The sequence below is a fragment of the Herpailurus yagouaroundi genome, unplaced genomic scaffold (assembly GCF_014898765.1).
Source record: "Herpailurus yagouaroundi ecotype Mexico unplaced genomic scaffold, PumYag 28, whole genome shotgun sequence".
Taxonomy (NCBI): Eukaryota; Metazoa; Chordata; class Mammalia; order Carnivora; family Felidae; genus Herpailurus; species Herpailurus yagouaroundi.
The window spans coordinates 168,026,070-168,044,172 of NW_024412376.1; the positions used below are offsets into that span (position 1 = coordinate 168,026,070).

General features: G+C 60.1%; 1 protein-coding gene across 1 annotated transcript in view; it reads left to right on the forward strand.

Moving 5' to 3' along the window:
• LETM1 (leucine zipper and EF-hand containing transmembrane protein 1) overlaps positions 1 to 15,802 on the forward strand; it is a 54,273-nt gene extending 38,471 nt beyond the window's left edge. Inside the window, exons 9-16 of the mRNA XM_040496101.1 lie at positions 3,811 to 3,930; positions 5,221 to 5,352; positions 5,694 to 5,837; positions 6,407 to 6,541; positions 9,367 to 9,501; positions 10,472 to 10,659; positions 11,617 to 11,755; positions 12,801 to 15,802. Of these exons, the coding sequence (XP_040352035.1) occupies positions 3,811 to 3,930; positions 5,221 to 5,352; positions 5,694 to 5,837; positions 6,407 to 6,541; positions 9,367 to 9,501; positions 10,472 to 10,659; positions 11,617 to 11,755; positions 12,801 to 12,950 (1,143 nt within the window). The 3' untranslated portion in view covers positions 12,951 to 15,802. The remainder of the gene's footprint in view (positions 1 to 3,810; positions 3,931 to 5,220; positions 5,353 to 5,693; positions 5,838 to 6,406; positions 6,542 to 9,366; positions 9,502 to 10,471; positions 10,660 to 11,616; positions 11,756 to 12,800) is intronic.
• Positions 15,803 to 18,103: the final 2,301 nt, after the last annotated feature.

The following is an 18,103-nucleotide window of genomic DNA, read 5'->3' on the forward strand; positions in this document are numbered from 1 at the left end:
AGCTGCAGTAAGTGATACGCAGGGCTTAGGCTTTGTGTTCGGAGGGCTTGAGACAGGATTCTCACGTCCCCGTGAGAGGAGCCAAGCAGTGGGGTCAGCCCGGAGACCGGAGGTGAGGAAGCACACAGCAGGCCCAAAGTAGCCGCGTGTGGCGCCTCACCGGGCAGCTAGGGAGTGAGCCGCCTGGAGACACAGCCTCCCAGGAGAAAAGAGGAGGAGACGGGCCCCTGGGGGACTCAGTCGGTTGGATATCAGGTCTTGATTTCAGCTCAGGTCATGATCTCACAATCGGTGAGATTGAGCCCCAGGTCAGCTCCACTCTGTGAGCGCGGAGGATGCTTGGGATTCTCTCTCTCCCTCCCTGTCTCTGCCCCTCCCCTGCTTGCGCTGTCTCCTTCTAACTACATAAATAAGCATTAAAAAAGAGGAGGAAGAAAAACCAAATGGAAATTTAGAATTGAAAAATACAATCCAAAACAAAAAGCTCAGTGGATGAGCTCTACAGGAGAAAGGAGAGGACAGAAGACAGGATCAGTGAACTTTTAAGATAAACTATAGAAATTGCCTGTTTGGGGCACTGGCTGGCTCAGTTGGAGGAGCGTGCCACTTTTTTTTTTTTTTAATGTTTTACTTATTTTTGAGAGAGAGGGAGACAGAGTGTGAGTGGGGAAGGGGCAGAGAGAGAGAGGGAGACACAGACTCTGAAGCAGGCTCCAGGCTCTGAGCCGTCAGCACAGAGCCCGAGGCGGGGCTTGAACTCATGAACTGTGAGATCACGACCTGAACTGAAGTCAGACACTTAACTTACTGAGCCACCCAGGTGCCCCAAGGAGTGTGCGACTCTTGATCTGAGGTTGTGAGTTCAAGCCCCACGTTGGGTATAGAGATCACTTAAATAAATAAAAACTTTAAAAAATCACCCATTTGAACATCTGAGAAAACAGTTAAAAAACAAGCAGGGTTTCAGCCACCTGTGGGACTAGAGGAAAGCATCTAACATACTCGTCATCGGAGTTCTGGAAAGGGGAGGGAGGCTAGAGCAGGGAAGGTGCTTGAAGAAATAACTCCTGAACACTTTCCACATTCGGTAAAAGACCTAAGTCAACACATTTTATTTGCATTTGTTTTTTAAAGCTTATTTATTTTGTGAGAGGGAGCATGCACGCATGCATGAGTGTGTGAGCAGGATAAGGACAGAGAGAGAGAGAGAATTCCAGGCAGTCTCTGTGCTGTCATTGCAGAGCCCGACACAGGGCTCAGACTCACAAACTGAGAGACTGTGACCTGAGCTGAAATCGAGAGTAGGATGCATAACCAACTGAGCCACCCGGGTGCCCCTGAAGTCAACACGTTTTAGAAGCTGGGTGAACCTCAGGCAGGACCAACCCAAAGAAATCCACATGAAGACCCATCACCGTGACACCAAGCAGCGCCGAGGACAGGTAATCGTGACGGCAGTGAGCGAGACCGGCGTCTGGCACAGGGAGGGTGACTCCGGGGACAGCAAGCTGCTTATCAGAAACTGTGGCAGCCAGGAGGAGGGAACAGTATTTTTCACATACTGGAAAAAACCTGTCAACTCAGAATCCTGTATCCAGCGAATATCCTCTGAAAAAGAGGGGAGAATCAAGACCTTCTCAGGAGAGGGAAACAGAACGGCCAGCAGCACGTCTGCCCCGCGAGAACCTGGAGGAGGGTCTCTAAACAGGAAGTAATCCACCCTTGAACAACGCGGGGCTTAGGACACTGGGCCCTGCGCTCCCCCGGCAGGGTCCCGGCACAGTAGAACTTTCTTTTACGCGTGAGTGAAATAAGGTTACAGCGTATAAGTTAACACAGCTGCAGTCATACCGCGTGGCAAAATAAATTGTCTAGAAGGCAGCAAAAGTCCATGGTGAGTGTGTATAAAAAGGCAGTGTTTACGGTTGCACTTGTTACAGGATTCTTGGGTCCGTGATGTTTCAAGTTGAGTTCTTAGAAAGAAACAAAGTGCCCAAGATTAAAGGGAAAAATACCCAAAGCACATGGATTTGACGCCATTAAAAACGCAAAGCAGAGGGAGCGTCCTGTTCTCTGTTGCCCCACGGTGGGCCAGCAGGTGGCACGGCCCCGCCCTCCGTGCAGGACATTGGGCTCCCCAGAAACTTAACTGCCGATGGCCTACTATTGACCTGAAGCCTTACCGAGAACATAAACGGTTCATTAGTCCCTATTTTGTGGGCTACGTGTATTGTATACTGTGTTTGTGTAATAAAGTAAGCTAGGGAAAAGAAAACGGACGTTTACAGCACTGCTGTGTCGAGGGACACCTGTGCATAAGTGGACCTGTGGACAGTTTAAGCCCGTGTTGTTCAAAGATCTCTGGAACACGAAGAAGAAAGAAGGTGGTCAGCAAAATATGGGTAAACCCAGTAGACTTTCCTTCTCGTTTGCCTTCTAAAGTCCGTGTGATAGTTGAGACAGAAGCGACAGTGCCGTGTGGGGTTGGAAGGAAGAGACATTAAGACGAGCTTAGAGTAGGAGAGGGCTGAGGGGCGTCCGGGGGTGAGGTTTCCACATTTCGCTTGGACCCGAAGAAGGACGCGGAGGGCGTGCGTCCATCGGTAACACCCAGAGCGACCACCGAAAACGCCATATGAGGAGATAGACTCGGAAGCGCCGGTGGGATTCGTGTTTCCCGCAGGAAGATGGGGAGAGGGGAAAAAAACGAGGTTTTCCATTATAAGCCCATAGCGGAAACAGCCCAGTTGTCGTGCGATGGGAGAAGGTCAGCCCGGATGCTCCTACCGTGCAGAGCTACTTAGCACCCGAAAGACAAGCCGTCGTTAACGTGCTCGACAGCCTGCAGGAGCCTTCCAGGAATCCCCAGCAGCGTGTGCGTGCATGCGTGCGACCCCACCCGTGCAACATGCTTCACACACAGACACGCGCGTGAAGGCTGGATCAGTGGTCGGATTCGTGGTCGCCACGGGTTCAGGAGGTGCCGGTGTGTCTGTGAAAGGACAAGAAAGGTTTTCTGCCATGACCGGCTTGGTGTCCTGCCGTCATTCTGGGTATGGTTTTGTCACTGTGGTTCGAGAGACGCTACCGCTGGGAGAAACCCTGTCACACCTGCGTGTTGAGAAGCTTCCTTTGGAAAAGGGAATGAGTCAGCCCGGGATGAGAAGCTTCCTTTGGAAAAGGGAAGCGATGGACGCGTCTGCCTCCCGGGGTCGTCGTGAGGTTGAGTGGGGCCGAGTGAGGTGGCGGGTGCACCCCTGCGCGGCATCGACCTGGGGCCCCTCTGGTTCTTTCTTCTCTCCCCTCCCCTGCCACCCCTGCACCGTCTCCACGACATTCTGTGTCTTCCGTCTCCGGGACTCTGGTTTATTTTTCTCCCTTGCGTCACCGTAGTCTCAGGCTGAGGAGGAGGGAGGGGGCTCTGGCTGCGGTCAGGCTCGCCCCGCTCTCCCTCCTTCCTCCTCTGTCCTGAGGATCCTGAGAACCCGTGGTGGGGTGGGGAGGACAGCCGGGGTGTTCACAAAGAGGCGGCGGAAGAGGAAGGGGGCGCTGAGAGCGAGGAGCCGGGCCTGGGCAGAGGCCGGATCGGTCCTGGCCACCGTGCGCTTCCCCGAGGCCCCCACCCCCCACTGGACAGCCTGGTCACTCCGGACCCGGAGTGGAGGCCTCAGTGGTGGCGATTCGTCCTGCGCTTGGTGAGGCACATCAGGGAAGCGTCTGGTATTTAGACGCTGGGTTCCAAGCGTGTCACATAAGCACCACCACCTCTGATGACCTTTCCGTGTGTAGTTTGTCGGCTTTCTTTTGTAGCTAATCGCCGAGGAAGGGGTGGACAGCCTGAACGTCAAGGAATTGCAGTCAGCGTGTCGGGCACGAGGCATGCGGGCCCTTGGAGTCACAGAGGATCGTCTGAGGGAGCAGCTGAAGCAGGTGCGTGGTTGAGGGGCTTTCCCTTACGTCGGGCCAGCGTCGATAGGCTTGTTGTGCCAAGACCTCCCCAGGATCCGGTGGTGTCAGCACACCCCCCCCCCCCCCCCACTGGCTGGGGGTCCGGACGAGGGTGTGGTGACCCTGTCACGTGCCATGTGTTCACGGCTCTGAATGTTGCCTGGTTTTTCTCCCCTGCTCTTGGTCGATAACGGCCTTACTGTCCCCTCCTGGTCATCTGTGGACAGATGAGGACGAGGTTAACTTCCCTTGAAATTTCAGTCGGCCTCTTAACTGAGGCCAGAGACCTCTGGGTAAATAGGCCCGGGCCAGCCCACCCCAGGGGCCTCTCTTGGCTGTCTTGACACCTCTGGCAGCCCGGAGGGCCCTTGATCGGGACCCAAAGGCCAGCTCTGCAGCTGGCAACAGGTTGGGTGGGAGGCGACATTCCGCGTTCACAGCGATTCAGCTGTCGCGTCCGAAGACATATGGCGTGTCTGGGGCCGGCCGGCACCCTCCTTGGCGGTTCCCCTCTGCGTGTAGACAGATATATGTCAGTACCCGCTTCTCCTTTGACACAAGCGGTGTTTGTTATGTGGCCCCCAGACGGAGCCTTCTCTGGAGGGTGAGTCTCCCCGTGTCTTCCCCCACGCGTGCCTGGGATTGTGTCCAGTCTTCTCTGAGCACGCTCAGGACACGTGTGAGTGTGGGCGCTGCCCCCACGGCGCTGTCGGGGATCCGAGTGTTTGTGCGTCTTCCTTCTTGTCCTACCTCCCGTCCTGCGTCCAGATAGTGTCCACACATGTTCATGGGCTTCCTGGTCACTTTGAAGGTCGTCTTTGTGTCGCGAAACAGCCGTAAGCAGTGCGGGCATTCGGCAGGCATGCGGGGGGCCCTGAGGGCCTCATGAGGCCACGGGTGCTACCATTGTGGTTCATTTTTTTTTTTTTTACATGACTTCTAAGTGAAGAGCTTCGGTAACAGAGTCTGGGCATCTCGCTCAGTTTCTTCTGAGCCCGGCCGCCATGCCGTGTGGCATCTCATGCTTGACTCCCTGAGGGTGGGCGGCAGGTCGTAAGAGGCAGCGGTAGGTGGGCGTGGTGGAACTTGAGGACTCCCATTCTTGGGAGAACTTCCTTCGGCGACTCGGTGCACCCATCCACTCGAGTCCTTCCCCCCCCCCCCCGAGGGGCATCAAACCAGAACAGAGAGGACCGTTCCAGGGTCCGGGTCCTGGGTTAGGCAGACAGGGCGCGGCCAGTGGGTGAGTCTGTCTCGAACTCCCGATTGCAGTGGCTGGAGCTGCACCTTCATCAGGAGATCCCCACGTCCCTGCTCATCCTGTCCCGGGCCATGTACCTCCCCGACACCCTCTCGCCCGCCGACCAGCTCAAGTCCACGCTGCAGACGCTCCCGGAGATCGTGGTGCGTACTGCCTTCTGCGGCTCACTCTGGAAGGGGCCCTCTTGCTTCTGGGGGGAGCAGCTGCAGAAAAGGCCCCCTCCCCGGCCAGGGCAGCCCTTGGATCCACCCTCCCTGCTTCTCTCTCGTCTCATCTTTTCTCTGAACGTCGAGGACTCCGGTGGTGTGTGCAGAGGGTGACCCTTGGCCGCCTGGTGGCCTTTGCCCGCAGCTGGGGTCCCCGTGGTGTGATCCATTCCCCTTGGAAGCCCGGACGGCGGCCCCTCTGAGAAACACAGGCTGGGGGCAGGGTGCTGGGTGAGCCTCTCCGGCATCCCCCCCTCACAGGTGTCCCCTCTCTGAAGGCGAAAGAAGCACAGGTGAAGGCGGCCGAGGTGGAGGGCGAGCAGGTGGACAACAAGGCGAAGCTGGAGGCCACCCTGCAGGAGGAGGCGGCCATCCGGCAGGAGCACCGGGAGAAGGAGCTGCGCAGACTCTCAGAGGCGGCGGTGAGCGGCCAGCAGGTCCCCTGGACCTGCCCGGAGAGGGGGGCGCGTGGAGCGGGGGACAGGCCGAAGGTGGTCTTCCGGCCTTCCCGGAGACTGCTGGTGGACCGGGTCCGGGCCCCTACGGTCCGCCTCCTTTGTCCTTCCTGGAGCCATCGGGTGGCACAGCGGACGCAGGGGTGCTCGGGGCGGGGGGCTGTGGCTCTGAAGTGGGGGCAGGACCTGGCCGGCAGGTCACGTGGCCCTTGAGGTGTCCCCTCTGGAAGGTGTGGGCAGCTTCCCAGAGCTGTCAGGGCAGGGCCGAGGATGGAATCAGACTCCGTAGCCTCTTTATACAGGGGCCTTGGTTGGTTGACCTGGGAAACGCCAGCGCCAGGGCCGCGTCACTGCACCTGTTGGGGTCCCGCCGTGAAGCCCACAGAAGGCGCGTCACCTGCTGCTGGTTGACAGGTTCTTACAGCGCCCGCCAGCTCGGAGCAGGCCTGTCGAAAGCGCGCCCCTAGCCTGGGCCGGTGTGGACGCCTCGGGACGGCGGCCGGAGGCACTGAGCTGGCAGTGGTCTTGCATTTCAGAAGGAAGCAGAGCCGGACGTGACGGCAGAGGCCGTCCCTGGGAGGCCTGTGGCCGAGCTGCAGCCAGAAGTGTCTGAGGTGACTCTGCCGTCAGAGGCCCTGAAGGACCCCGCCCCCGTCCTGGAAGGCTCAAAGGTAACCGCGCACGCGCCCCCTCCCCTCCCCCCACAGGGGTGGAGGCTGTGTTGGAGCTCAACCGGAGGGTGAAGGGGGGGCTGGCTTCTGCAGCAGGGGCTCCTGAGGAGACCGGGCCACGGGGGTCACGGCCTGGCTTTGGACAATAGTAAGTAGCTGTGGGGCGAGGAGGTGAGGCCGCAGGTTGGCGATGTTGCTGGGAGGACGAGTGTGGTGTGAGAAGAGCCAGCTGGGCTCCAGGCTTTGGGCCTGAGCACCTGGAAGGTCGAGGCATCCATTACTTAGCACCCCCTCCTCCCAGCCCTCTGTACCCCGAGTGTCAGGGCCCCCCATGCCTGGAGGCAGGTCCACAGGCCCTTTGATTGGCTGGGCTGTGCAGTGGGAGGGCCTGCCCGCTGTCACCTGCCCCATCCCCTCCCCTGCCCCAGTATGATGTGCTGTGCATCCTAGGGGTTCTTCTCAGGGTGGCCTCACTGTCCTGCCTGTAGCCCCCTCCCCTTGTGGGACGCCCTCCGTCTTGATCTCCCAGGAGTCAGGTAGACAGATGGCGGAGGAGGAGTGAGGACCGGGCAGCAGATCCATGTTGGGGGATTTCAAGCAGGGTCCCGGGTGGCCTCCAGGTCCAGAGGTCAGAGGAGACGGGGCTGTGGAGGCCCCGCTTCCGCGGTCCGACACGTTGACGCCTGGGTAGAGGGGGCTGCGTCCAGGGGAGGGTGGGCCTTGTCAGGAGTATTGAGGGTCTGGTGGGGGAGGCCTGAAGACTGACTCCAAATGGGTAGGGGGAGGTGGTCTGTGGCCTTGGCGGGAGCAGTTTGGAGCAGAGGTGGCAGGAAAGGCCCCCTGGGGTGTCTCAGCCTTCTCCAGGCCTGGGGGGTGGGGGGCGCTGGAGCAGGTGGCAGGGAGGCCTGGGGCTCAGGGCAGACCTCTGCTGGGGGGTGGGGACAGTGGTGGGGAGGGAGGCCAAGGCCATCCTGGGACATGACCTAGGAGATAGATGGAAGCAGACCTGTGGCGGTATTGGCACATCGGGTGGGGGACAGGGGCGGGGAGAGAGGGTCCCAAGAACTTGGCCAAGCTGCCCTCAAAGGGTGACCCGGGGAAGGGTCAGGGCCAGGGCCCGAGGTGTCAAGGTTGTTTCTAAGGTGGGGTAAGGCTGGGATGTAGACAGCTGAGCAGAGATGGAACCCGGCTGGGCCCACGTGGTTCAGGAGGAGGGAGGCACCTGTCATTAAGTCCAGTGGGTGTGCCCAGCTGTCTTCACAGAAGCGGATGCACCCCACTTCCAGCGGATTAAAGACCTAAGTGTGAAAAGACGCTTCAGAGTCTCAGGAGAACTAGGGCTTAACAAGGATTTCTTAGCAAGAAGCACAAACCTTTAAAAAAATTAAGTGAAGGACCTTTCTTCCCCAGAAAGATGCCGTAAAGAGTGGGTGGAACAAGTGGCTTGTCCCCTCTTGCGGTGCGGCCTTGTAGGTTTTAGCGGCGCTGGCTGTCTGCGGGGCCCGACGGAGAACCCTCACAGCTCTCCCTCAGTGCAGAAATCGAGCTTGCGCCGAAAGCCTTTCCACGGAGAAACCCAGGCCCACGTGGCTTCACAGGCGAGGCTCCTGTGAGTCCAAACGTGTAGGGAAGGGGTCCCACACAGACTGCTTGCAGAAAGCGAAGGGGGGTCGTTTCCTCGCTCACCGCGGTGAGCGTCGGCAGCATCAGCCAACACCAGGTCTGCAGGAGGAGCCTTCGGAACCGCGTCCGTCGTGAGCACAGCGTGAAAGTTGTCAGCAGACATGCAGCGGGTCCCTTGCATCTGTTCTGTGAAAAGGATAACCGTGGTCTCGGGGGGCTTGTCCGGGAACACGGCACAGTGGCAACACGCTGAGGGGAAAAGCCACAGACGACCATCTCTGTAAATACGGAAGTACTTCACAGAATCCAGCATCTTCCTGATTAAAAACACACTTCTCAGCCAGTGGAGGGGAGCCCTCTCACCCCAGTGAGGACATCTGTAGAGGTGCCGCGGCTGGCATGGCTCCTGGCGAGGGCGCCCACTTTTGCTACGCACCGTGCAGAGGTTGTGGCCAGGACACCTAGGCAAGAAAGAATGAAACCACTCCGTCAAAAGGAAGAAATGAAATTGCCTGTTCACAGACGGTGTGAGCAGCTCCAAATCAGCCGTGTCCTCTGTACTGGTGATGAGCAGTGGGGTCGAAATTTGAAAAAGTGTATCGTTTCCAGCCCCTAAAGTGAACTACCCGGGAGAAATTTGACCTGTACATTGAATGCTGTGAAGTGTTGAGATGGATTACCTAAAACAGATTTCCTGCGCTCATAGATGCGTGCGAGGTGTTAGTTCTCCGACCGATGTACAGATTCAGAACCATCAAAATCCCAGTAGGCTTTTTGTTGACACAGACGGACGTCTTCTAAGACGTCTGTGGAAGCTCAAAGGAGCTACAATATAAAACAGTGGGTGAGCGCGTTGGGTAGGCGCTCCGGATGGGATACTGTTCAGCACTTGAAAGGCGTGAGACAACGCGGGGTCTCCCACTCAGAAGGCGAGCGAGGGCACATGCGCAGGAGCTCGCTCTCTGGGACCTGCTCAGTGTGTGACCCCCGAGGTTTTGGGGTGGCCGATGGTTTCCTGAGTGCGCGTGCACGTCAGATCCACGCTCGGGACGCGCCCGGGCACCGTGGGCAGTGAGCACGGGCACTGCGCGTCTCTGCCGGCCTCTGCCCACCGCGGTGGGAGCAGACTCTCCGGCGGGGTGGAGGGGGAAGGGTTTTCCTTCAACCGGGTTTTCCCTGGTGTGCCCTTGTTTTCTCCACAGGAAGAGGAAATAACGAAAGAGGAAATCGACATCATCAGCAATGCCTGCTCGAAGCTCAAAGAGCAGAAGTCGTCCCTGACCAAGGAGAAGGAGGAGCTGGAGCTACTGAAGGAAGACGTGCAGGACTACAGTGAGGTGGGCGGGGCCGCCAGGTGGGCGGGGCACCAGGTGGGCGGGGCCGCCAGGTGGGGGGGGGGGGGCCGCTCCACAGACCTGGACGGGGAAAGAAATCCCAGGGGTGCTCAGTACCCCTTCTGCTCAACAACTGATGAACAGGCACCTGCTCTAGTCCTGCGGTGCTGGCCGTCCACCCTCCTCGTCCACAGGGGCCTGCCCCTTGTGGTTTCTAAAGGCACGTGAGGGATGGGATAAAAAGCCTGGACGTTTGTTAAAGGAAATCTTAGTTGCATTCACACTTCCCGGAAAGAGATTTCTCTGTTACGTACGCTGTGTGTGTGTGTGTGTGTGTGTGTGTGTGTGTGTGTGTGTGTGTTTCTAAGGAAAACGTGTTTGTTTGTTTTCCAAATATTACTTTCTAATCTGCTTTCAAAGAGCTGTTTTGGGGCACCTGGCTGGCTCAGTTGGTGGAGAGTGCAACTCTTGATCTCGGGGTCGTGAGTTCTAGCCCTACGTTGGGTGTTGGGTGTTGGGTGTAGAGCCTACTTTGTAAAAAGGTGTAAAAGACCTGCGTCTTCACAGACATACTCGGAAGAGACAGTTCCTCGTCTCTAGCCCCGTTTTCCATCCTCCCTGTAAAGCTTGCTCACAGGGAAAATCCTGACTCAGGGTTTGAGAAGACGTTTCTTGTTCCTCAATTCCTTCAACCATTTATTTATTGTCTTAAAAGAACCATGAAGAAAGCTGAGACTCAAATGGATTCCATTCTTTGCTACAGAAACAGTATTTGGGTTTGCAGAACCAAGCTAGTAAGACTTTGCAGCTTTCCGTGGCTGGAATTGGTGGGTTTCTGTTTTGTTAATGACCTGGAACTTTTTAATCTTTGTGATACCACTTTGGGTTGATTTAATTGTTACAAGATAAAGTTAATTGTAAGATTCTTTTTTTTTTTTTGAGACAATCTTTTATCGCTAAATCATTTCATTAGGACTTGCAAGAGATCAAGGAACTTTCAAAGGCGGGCACAGAGGTCTGTGTGGAGGAGTCTAAGGCCAGCAAGAGGCTGACGCGGAGAGTGCAGCAGATGATCGGGCAGATAGACGGCCTGCTGGCACAGCTGGAGGCGGACCAGACGGCCGGCAAACTGGGCACGGCCGCCGCCAGCCCGCCTGCAGGGTGAGTGTGCCTCAGGTGCCGGCCCAGGGGAGCCCAGGGCCTTTCTGGCCTTGGAGGGTTTCTCTGCCGTGGTGCCAGCCCCTGACCTTTGACCCAGTGGTTCCAGCCAGAAGCCCAGCCACATCTTTTCAGTGTCCACTTCTCAGTGATCATTTTACTGAAGGAACTCTCAGGGTGGCCTCTTCTGCACACACACACGTGTATGCACACACACGCACACCTTGGCCACTGTCAGGACCACAGCCGTGGCTTGGCTCCTCTCCCCCTGGCCACCATAGTGCACACCTCTCTCTCTCCAGGCTTCTGTCAAGCTGCTCCTTCCAGAATGTACGTAGGGTTACAGCTCCCCTGGGAACCCCCTGCCTCTCCTCCCCCTCCAGCCACAGCTACGCTTAGTTCCTGTTCTCCCAGATTCTCCTGCCTCCTCCCTCTTTCCGAGCCCTCCACACACAGGCGCTCGGCGATGGCCCCCACTCTGGAGGTCACTGTGTGCCAAGGAAACGACTCTGCCAGGTGGTAGCGGCTGACACTCGATGCTCCCGTGGGCTGGGCACTGTGCTCTGAGCGCCCACGTCTCTGAGGGGCGGGTGGGCTGGCTGCAGAGGTCCTGCTGTCCTCAGGTTGGGGGGCCTTCACCCCCAGGACAAGGTCAGTGTCCCTTCCTGGGGTGACCTACTGTGCAGGGTGGGCAGGCCTGAGGGACCCGGTCCTAGTAACCACGGGACTCCCTGTCCCCATCACCAGTGGAGAGGCGGGGCTCACTGGGGGACTGCACACACAGGGAGACCTTGGACTGACTGATGGTCTCTGGTTTTGTGTCCGAGTTGGCCGGGCGTTCCCAAATGCAGGGGCGAGGGGCCCTGGAGGGAGGGAGAAGTTGCCCGGGTCGAGCTGACCCGTGGGAGGCCTGGTGAGGCTGTGGTACGTCTGTGCCACATGCAGGCTGTGTCCCCCCAGGGAGACTGTCATCAGCGTCACCGAGCTCATCAGTGCCATGAAGCAGATCAAGCACATTCCGGAAAACAAGCTCATCAGCTTGGTCTCGGCACTGGATGAAAATAAGGATGGCAAGGTCAACATCGATGACCTGGTCAAGGTGAGTCGGCGGGGCCGGGTCAGGGCCACCAGGCCCAGCCGAGGGCTTGCTCGGGGGGCGCGTGTGGCACGTGCGGCCCCGTGTCTGCCCTCACACAGAGCGAGGAGTGGTGCGGTTGGAGTGCCCGTCCAGAGCAGCCCACCCGCTTTTTGACAGGACACTTGGCTCCCCCCACCTCCCGCGGGGCCGCGGCGCAGTCTGGGAAGCGTGTTAGTAGGGTGCCTGGGGCACACCGACCTTGGTGGGCTGCTGTGGGTCGGCTTCGGTCCTGGTGGCGAGCTGGTGGGTGCGGGGGCCCAGGGAGCTGGGCAGCCCGGGAGACCCAGAATAGGATCCCCCTTTGTAAGGAGGCCTGTGGCCTTGCATTTCTGAGGAGAGAGCCCCTTCACGGGTGTCGGAATGGTTCCTGGTGTTTCCAGCTAGTGATTTTTTTACACGTTTCCCGAGCGTATCCGCTAACTTCCCGTGTAGTTCAGCCGCAAGGCCAGACGGTACCAAATGCACGTGCTGGGTCATTGCTTTGCCGGCAGCAGAGGCTGGGAGGCCCGAGCCCCCATCACCCGCCCCTTCCCTGGGCCCCCTTTCCTTGGTGTGGACGGCAGCTCACGTGTTCTCGCCCTGCACTCAGAGCGCTGCACTCTGTCCGGGGTAGGCCCCCCGGCCTTGGGTCCACCTGGCCTGCCTTCCGCTGCTCCTTCCTGCATGCCAGGCCCGTAGGAGGCGCACCCAGCACCCTTGAGAGCCACACGTCCCCTGCTTCCGGAGCCCCTCTCCCTCGTGGCTTGTAGCTTGGCCTGGGGCTCGGGAGCCTGTTGGCCTCCTGGGGGTGGGTGGTGTCTCGTCCTCAGAACCAGGGCAGCTGAAGGACCCCGGGGGCTCCCCTGCTGGGACGTCACTGATGGCCATTCAGCCTGGTAGCCAAGGACGCAGCTTGGAGGGGGAGCCGCGCCGTGTTGCCGGCGTGTCCCCGGCGTGCTCCTTGGGGAAAGCGCCGCGCAGGGACAAGGCCACCCCTGAGTCCCCTGGTCCTTTCCCGTGTGCGTAGGTCATCGAGCTGGTGGACAAAGAAGACATTCACATCTCCACCGGCCAGGTGGCCGAGATTGTAGCCATGCTGGAGAAGGAGGAGAAGGTGGAGGAGAAGGAGAAGGCCAAGGAGAAGGCCGAGAAGGAGGCCGCGGAAGTGAAGAACTAGGAGTCGCCTGCTTGTGTGCGCCTCGGGCCCTTCCCGTGTCTGCCTCCACCCCACCGCGCCGGCTGCCGCGGTCCTGCTGTGGTAGTGATGGCTCTGAGGTGATTCTTAGTGACGCATCTAGTATTTTGTCTGGAATAAATCAGAAACTTCCATAATCAAGTAATTTTTAATTTTCATCATTCCACGAAGATTCATTCAGTCTGGAATCCCCGAACCCTTGCAGGGAATCACATCCGGATTCACACGGTGGCACGGTGCTGCAGTGGCCCCAGCCGTGGTGGCCGTATGCGGGCCTCGTGGCTCCAGAGGTGGGCCCGGCCGGGCTGGGGCAGGGAGGCGCCTCGCCGAGTGCCGCAAGCTGGCAGCACCTGTCCCGGGAGGAGAAAGGACCGGCCGCGTGGACCCCCGTGCCCGTGGAGCCTGCGGTGTGCAGATGGGAAGGAGGCACGCGCGGCCCTCCCCAGCTCTGGACAAGTGTCCTGCCCGTCAGCGTCAAAAGCACCGATTCGTGCCCATTTCCAAGGTCGTCTCTGTAGCGACGGGGATCGCGTGGCCTCTGGAAAACCACAGTTGTCTGGCAGGAACGTCGTGCCTTGTGCGAGCCCCCTGTCGTGGTGTGTCAGCTCTTCCTTGCTCTAACCTTTGATTTTCACCTAGTCCCTCACCGGTTGACTAGTAGAATTTTTACACACGACGGTCCGCCTGCCACGTGCGTAACAGCTAACGTGAATCATGCCGTGAGAGATGCTAACGAAGCCCTTGAAAATGAAGCATTTCCATTTGAGTAATTTACCACCCTCTTGTAGCTTTCAGAAAGTTTCCCAGTTTGGGTCCTTAGCACCTCATCGCCCCTGTGGGTGATCAGAGCAGGTCCCCCCCGCTTGTCCAGGCCGACGCTCTGCGTGCGCCTCGCCCACCATAGCTCTGCAGCCCCGCGGTGTTCTCGTTGCTCCCGGCGCTGCTAACTCGGTCCCCTGGCCCCCCCGCCCCCACCCAGGACAAGTAGGCCGCTGGCCGTGCTCCTGGTCCTGTGGGTGGCGCGTCCTGAGGGGGCTTCGGGAAGGCAGAATCCTGCCGCGGGTCCGCGTAGGGCCGGCCTGGTGCACCCCTGGGGGAAGCGGGGCAGCCTCCCTGGGCTTGGCACCCCGCCCTGGCCTCTGGCCGTCTCGGCACCTGGCAGCTGAGGTCGGTGGTGCTCAGTGGGCGGCCTGTGGTCTCAGCTCTGTGTCACTGGTCCTTCAGAGGCTGGGTCCGTTATGGGCCAGAACGCTCTCTCAGGGGAGGCCAAGCAGAGGAAGGAGCTGGAAGACATAGGAACTGAGTGGCCAGAGCAGCCAGCAGAGGCGGAGCACCCAGAAACAATGGATCTGAATTACTTGAAACTTTTCGTTCAGCCGTTAACGAGGAAACTTGACAAAATAGGAATACGATTATGTATCGTCAAACGTAAACCTTTGTAAAGTAGCAGCTGGGTTCTAAAGGGTTTTTCCTTCAGTTGTTTGAGAAGGAAATCTATATATTCTAGATGCTTAATTAATTTATCTATGAATGACCTCACACGCATCTCAGTAGCCTGGTTTTCAGCTGTAGGGAGCGCGTGCGCGTGTGTGCCAGCTTTGGGTGGCCCACGTGCCCCGTGGATGGCGCTTGTCTTTCCAGCAGGCACTGCTTTGGGGCCCAGCAAGCCGCGCCCACCCCCTGTCTTCAGCCTCGGCGCTCCGGACGTCCTCACGGATGCTGTCCCGGCGGCGGCCAGGCGCTCCTGCCGTGCCTGCTGCCCTGGAACCCCCCTCCTGGGTTTTCTGCGCTGTCCGGGAGCAGCGCTCACCCCCAGAAGCTACAGGGGGCTTCCCGAACACACGTGGGCCTGATCTGCTGGTGGCGGCCTTCCGTGTTGGCGAAGTCGGCTGCTGGCTCCCTCTCTGTCACGTGTGGGCTTTTACTGCCCTGAACCTCACTTACTGCAGCCGAAATCAGTGTCTGGGTGCAGGCCCAGTACGTCGGGTCTAGAGAGCGGAGGCTTGTGTGCTAAGGTGTTCAGAGGCGGCTGTGTCCTGACCGCCTGCAGCCGAGTCTTCCCGCGCTCTCTCCGGAGGAGGAGGCGCCCGTATTTTCGGGAGCCTGGGAGGGCAAAGACTACTTGCAAATGAAACAGGAATTCTTAGCACAGGCCTCATCCTTCACTCCGCCTGAACGCCCACTCTTGTACTTGGGATTCAGGAAGTTGGCACGTGGTTCCTAGAGCCCTTTTGGAACGTCAGAGTCCGGCCTTTGTAAGTGAAGGGCACTTTGTAATTTTTGAAGAATGACCTGCAGGCGGTGGTTCTCACGGAGCGGCCCTGGGGTCAGCAGGGCAGCAACCCCTGGCCTTTGAGCGCTGTCTCCATGTGTCCTCCTGGGATCCCAGGGCCCGCTCCACTGAGAACCTCCCTCCCGGGCTGTGTATAAACATCTTTTTTAGAAATAGTGTTTTTATTAAAATAGGACATTGCTGCTCCCGTGACAGTTCAGACTAAGGTCTTTGAGTCATGTGACACATCGGAAGCCAATGGAAGACGTCAGGGTGGTTGCAGCGTCTGCCTTTGTGACAGCCTTGTGCCCCCACGGTCTGGTTCTGCCTTTGCAGCGGAAGCGGGTGGCGGGTGACCATGGGTGTGAGTGTGCCGCGTGAGGCCAGATTCCAGATGGAGAGTCCCCTTCCAGAGCTCTAGCCCCGGCCGGGGTGCCTGCTTGTCTGGTGACAGCGGGCCTCCGTGTCGCGTCGGGCCGTGCACCCAGACCGATCCCTGTGGTGGGGAATAGACGCTGAATTTGCTGTAAGGAGAAGGTTTAATAAAGCACTGTCTCCATGACCTCTGCCTGCCGTGCGATGGCTGCTTTGTCCAGACTGGCTCCCCCTCCCGCAGCCCGCAGCCCGCAGCGGGTGCCTTGGGGCCTGGGTGGGCACAGCCGGGTTCCTGGCCCAAGGGTCACCCAGGAGGGCATGGTTCTGTGTGAAATACTCTGATGGCTCCTGGGAGTGGGGGCTGCGTGCTCCGCCGAGGGGGCCCCAGATGCTGCAGGGGCCCTCCCTACCCTGCAGCCTGCTCCCCAGAGCGCCGAGGGGGCACGTGGGCAGTAGGGCTTCCTTGAAGCTGCCTGTGCTCTTCCCTAGAGTGAAGGGCCGAGGCCCCCCGTTGGGGCGCCAGGAGCAGGACGGGCACAATGTTACCTCCCCCCATCCTGCCACTCCTTCCGGCCCCGCTCCAGGGACAGATCACAGCCCTGAGCCCGGGACCTCCACCCTGTCTCAGGCGGCCTCACCCCTTCACTGGCACCGGGCTGCATGGGGCGCTGTGTGGGATCCTTCCACCTCTGCTGGGTCTCCTCCCTGCCCAGAGGCCACCCTAACCCGTGTCCCTTCTCTCCCTGAGGCCAGCCTTGGCCATTGTCCCCTCCGCCCCATAGGTCTGGAGAGCCGAGGGCCGCCGGGGCCTCAGCCCTTGTCTTCCCCCTGCCTGGGCCCTGGGCCAATGGCTCCCATCCAGGTTCATTGTGGTGCCCCTGGCAGGCATCCAGGCATGTGTTCACTCCGTGGGGTCCTTCCCCAGGCCACGCCTGGGAGTCAGTGGCCAGGGACAGGGGCCATGTGAGCCTGTGGCCAGCAGCTGCCCCAGAACACGAGGCCTGGTCTGCAGCCTGTTTCTCGGTTCCATGACTCAGAGGGCCACCAGGGCTCTGGAAAGGCTGATCTGGGGCGGAGGCAGGGATTGCTTATGGAGGTGGCGCTGCAGGGACACAGCAGCTGGCCCGAAGGGATGCTCCTGGCCCGAATGAGGACAGAACGAGTATGAAACAGCAGAGAGAGCATGTAGGTTGCAAGCAAACATCCACGCCCCCGCTGGTGCAGATTATTGCCCTGGTTCTCTTCTCAGGAGAGTCTACCCCCGAAGCTCTTTAGGGAGAATCTGCTGGTGGACCCGCAGAAGCGCTGGAATCCGCTCGTCCTGCTTTGCAAACCCCACAGAATGGTGCCCGGGGGTGGTGGGAGCAGTGAGCCGGGGCCCCTGGGTGCTGCGGGAGCCGGGTGGGAGGGCTGCTGGCCAGGTGCCCTGGCTCTGCCCCCTTCCCCCACGGCGTTCCTGCCCCAGGTGCCCGGCCAGGAAAATCTGAGGGCCCCACGGGAGCACCAGCATATCCAGGACATGGCTGCCCCCTTCAAAAAGTTGCCGGCAGAGAGGTTAGGGGCTATTCCGGTCCAAGGAAAGACAGCAGCAGTCAACTGTGCGGGAGGCGATTGGAGTGTGTTTCGTGTGGGGACGCAGCCTCTGAAGACCTTGGCAGCCGCCGCGTGGGGAAGAGGACGCAGGGTGCGCGGATGACGGATGACGTCCAGTTTAGCGGGACAGGCCGGTGGGGGGCAGGCAGCGGACCTCGTAGGAACCAGACTGCGAAGGCTGAGCCTGCAGGGGGCAGGAGTGTGGAGGCACTCGACCCAGGTGGAGCCGGCCCGGGCGCCGGAGCGGAAGGCGAGGGGCGGGGTCGGGCCTGGAGGTTCGGGAATGGGGGAGCTCGCCACCCGCCGAGGCGGGGTGGCGTGTCGGCCCTGAGGCCTGCCCGGGGGCTGGGTCGGAGCCGACCGGTTCCGGGGAGACGGACAGCCCGGGTGGCAGGTGAGGGGCGGAGCCGCAGGTGCCGCCGGACAGGTGCAGCCCTACCGGGGCGGGGCCGCGGGAAGAGGCTGAGCCCGCGGGTGAGGTGCAGAGAGGCTCCGGGCCGCGCGGAGGGCAGGGCTGCGCTTGCCTGCCCGCCTGGTCCGTTCCTCTCCCGGCCCGCCCCGCCCCGCCCGGGGTCTCCGCCGGCGTCCGGAAGACAGCCTCTCCCCCGGCGGCCAGGCCCCTCGTCCCGAGCGCGCACCCGGAGCCCAGCGGGACCGCGCGGGAGAGGCGCCCGGGACACGGGTGGTGGGAGGGGCGGGGGGCAGGGGGTGGTGGGACGCTGCCCGGCAGACACTAGAGGGCGCTCCCGGCCCGCGCTCCGCCCGCCTCCGCGTTTCCTGCCTCCCGCCCCCCGCCCTCCCCCACCGGCTCCCTGCAGGGCTCCTCCCCCTCCTCCCCCGGCCCAGGCTCCCTCCAGGGCTCCCCGGTCCCCCTTCCCATCCGGGTCCCCCCCCC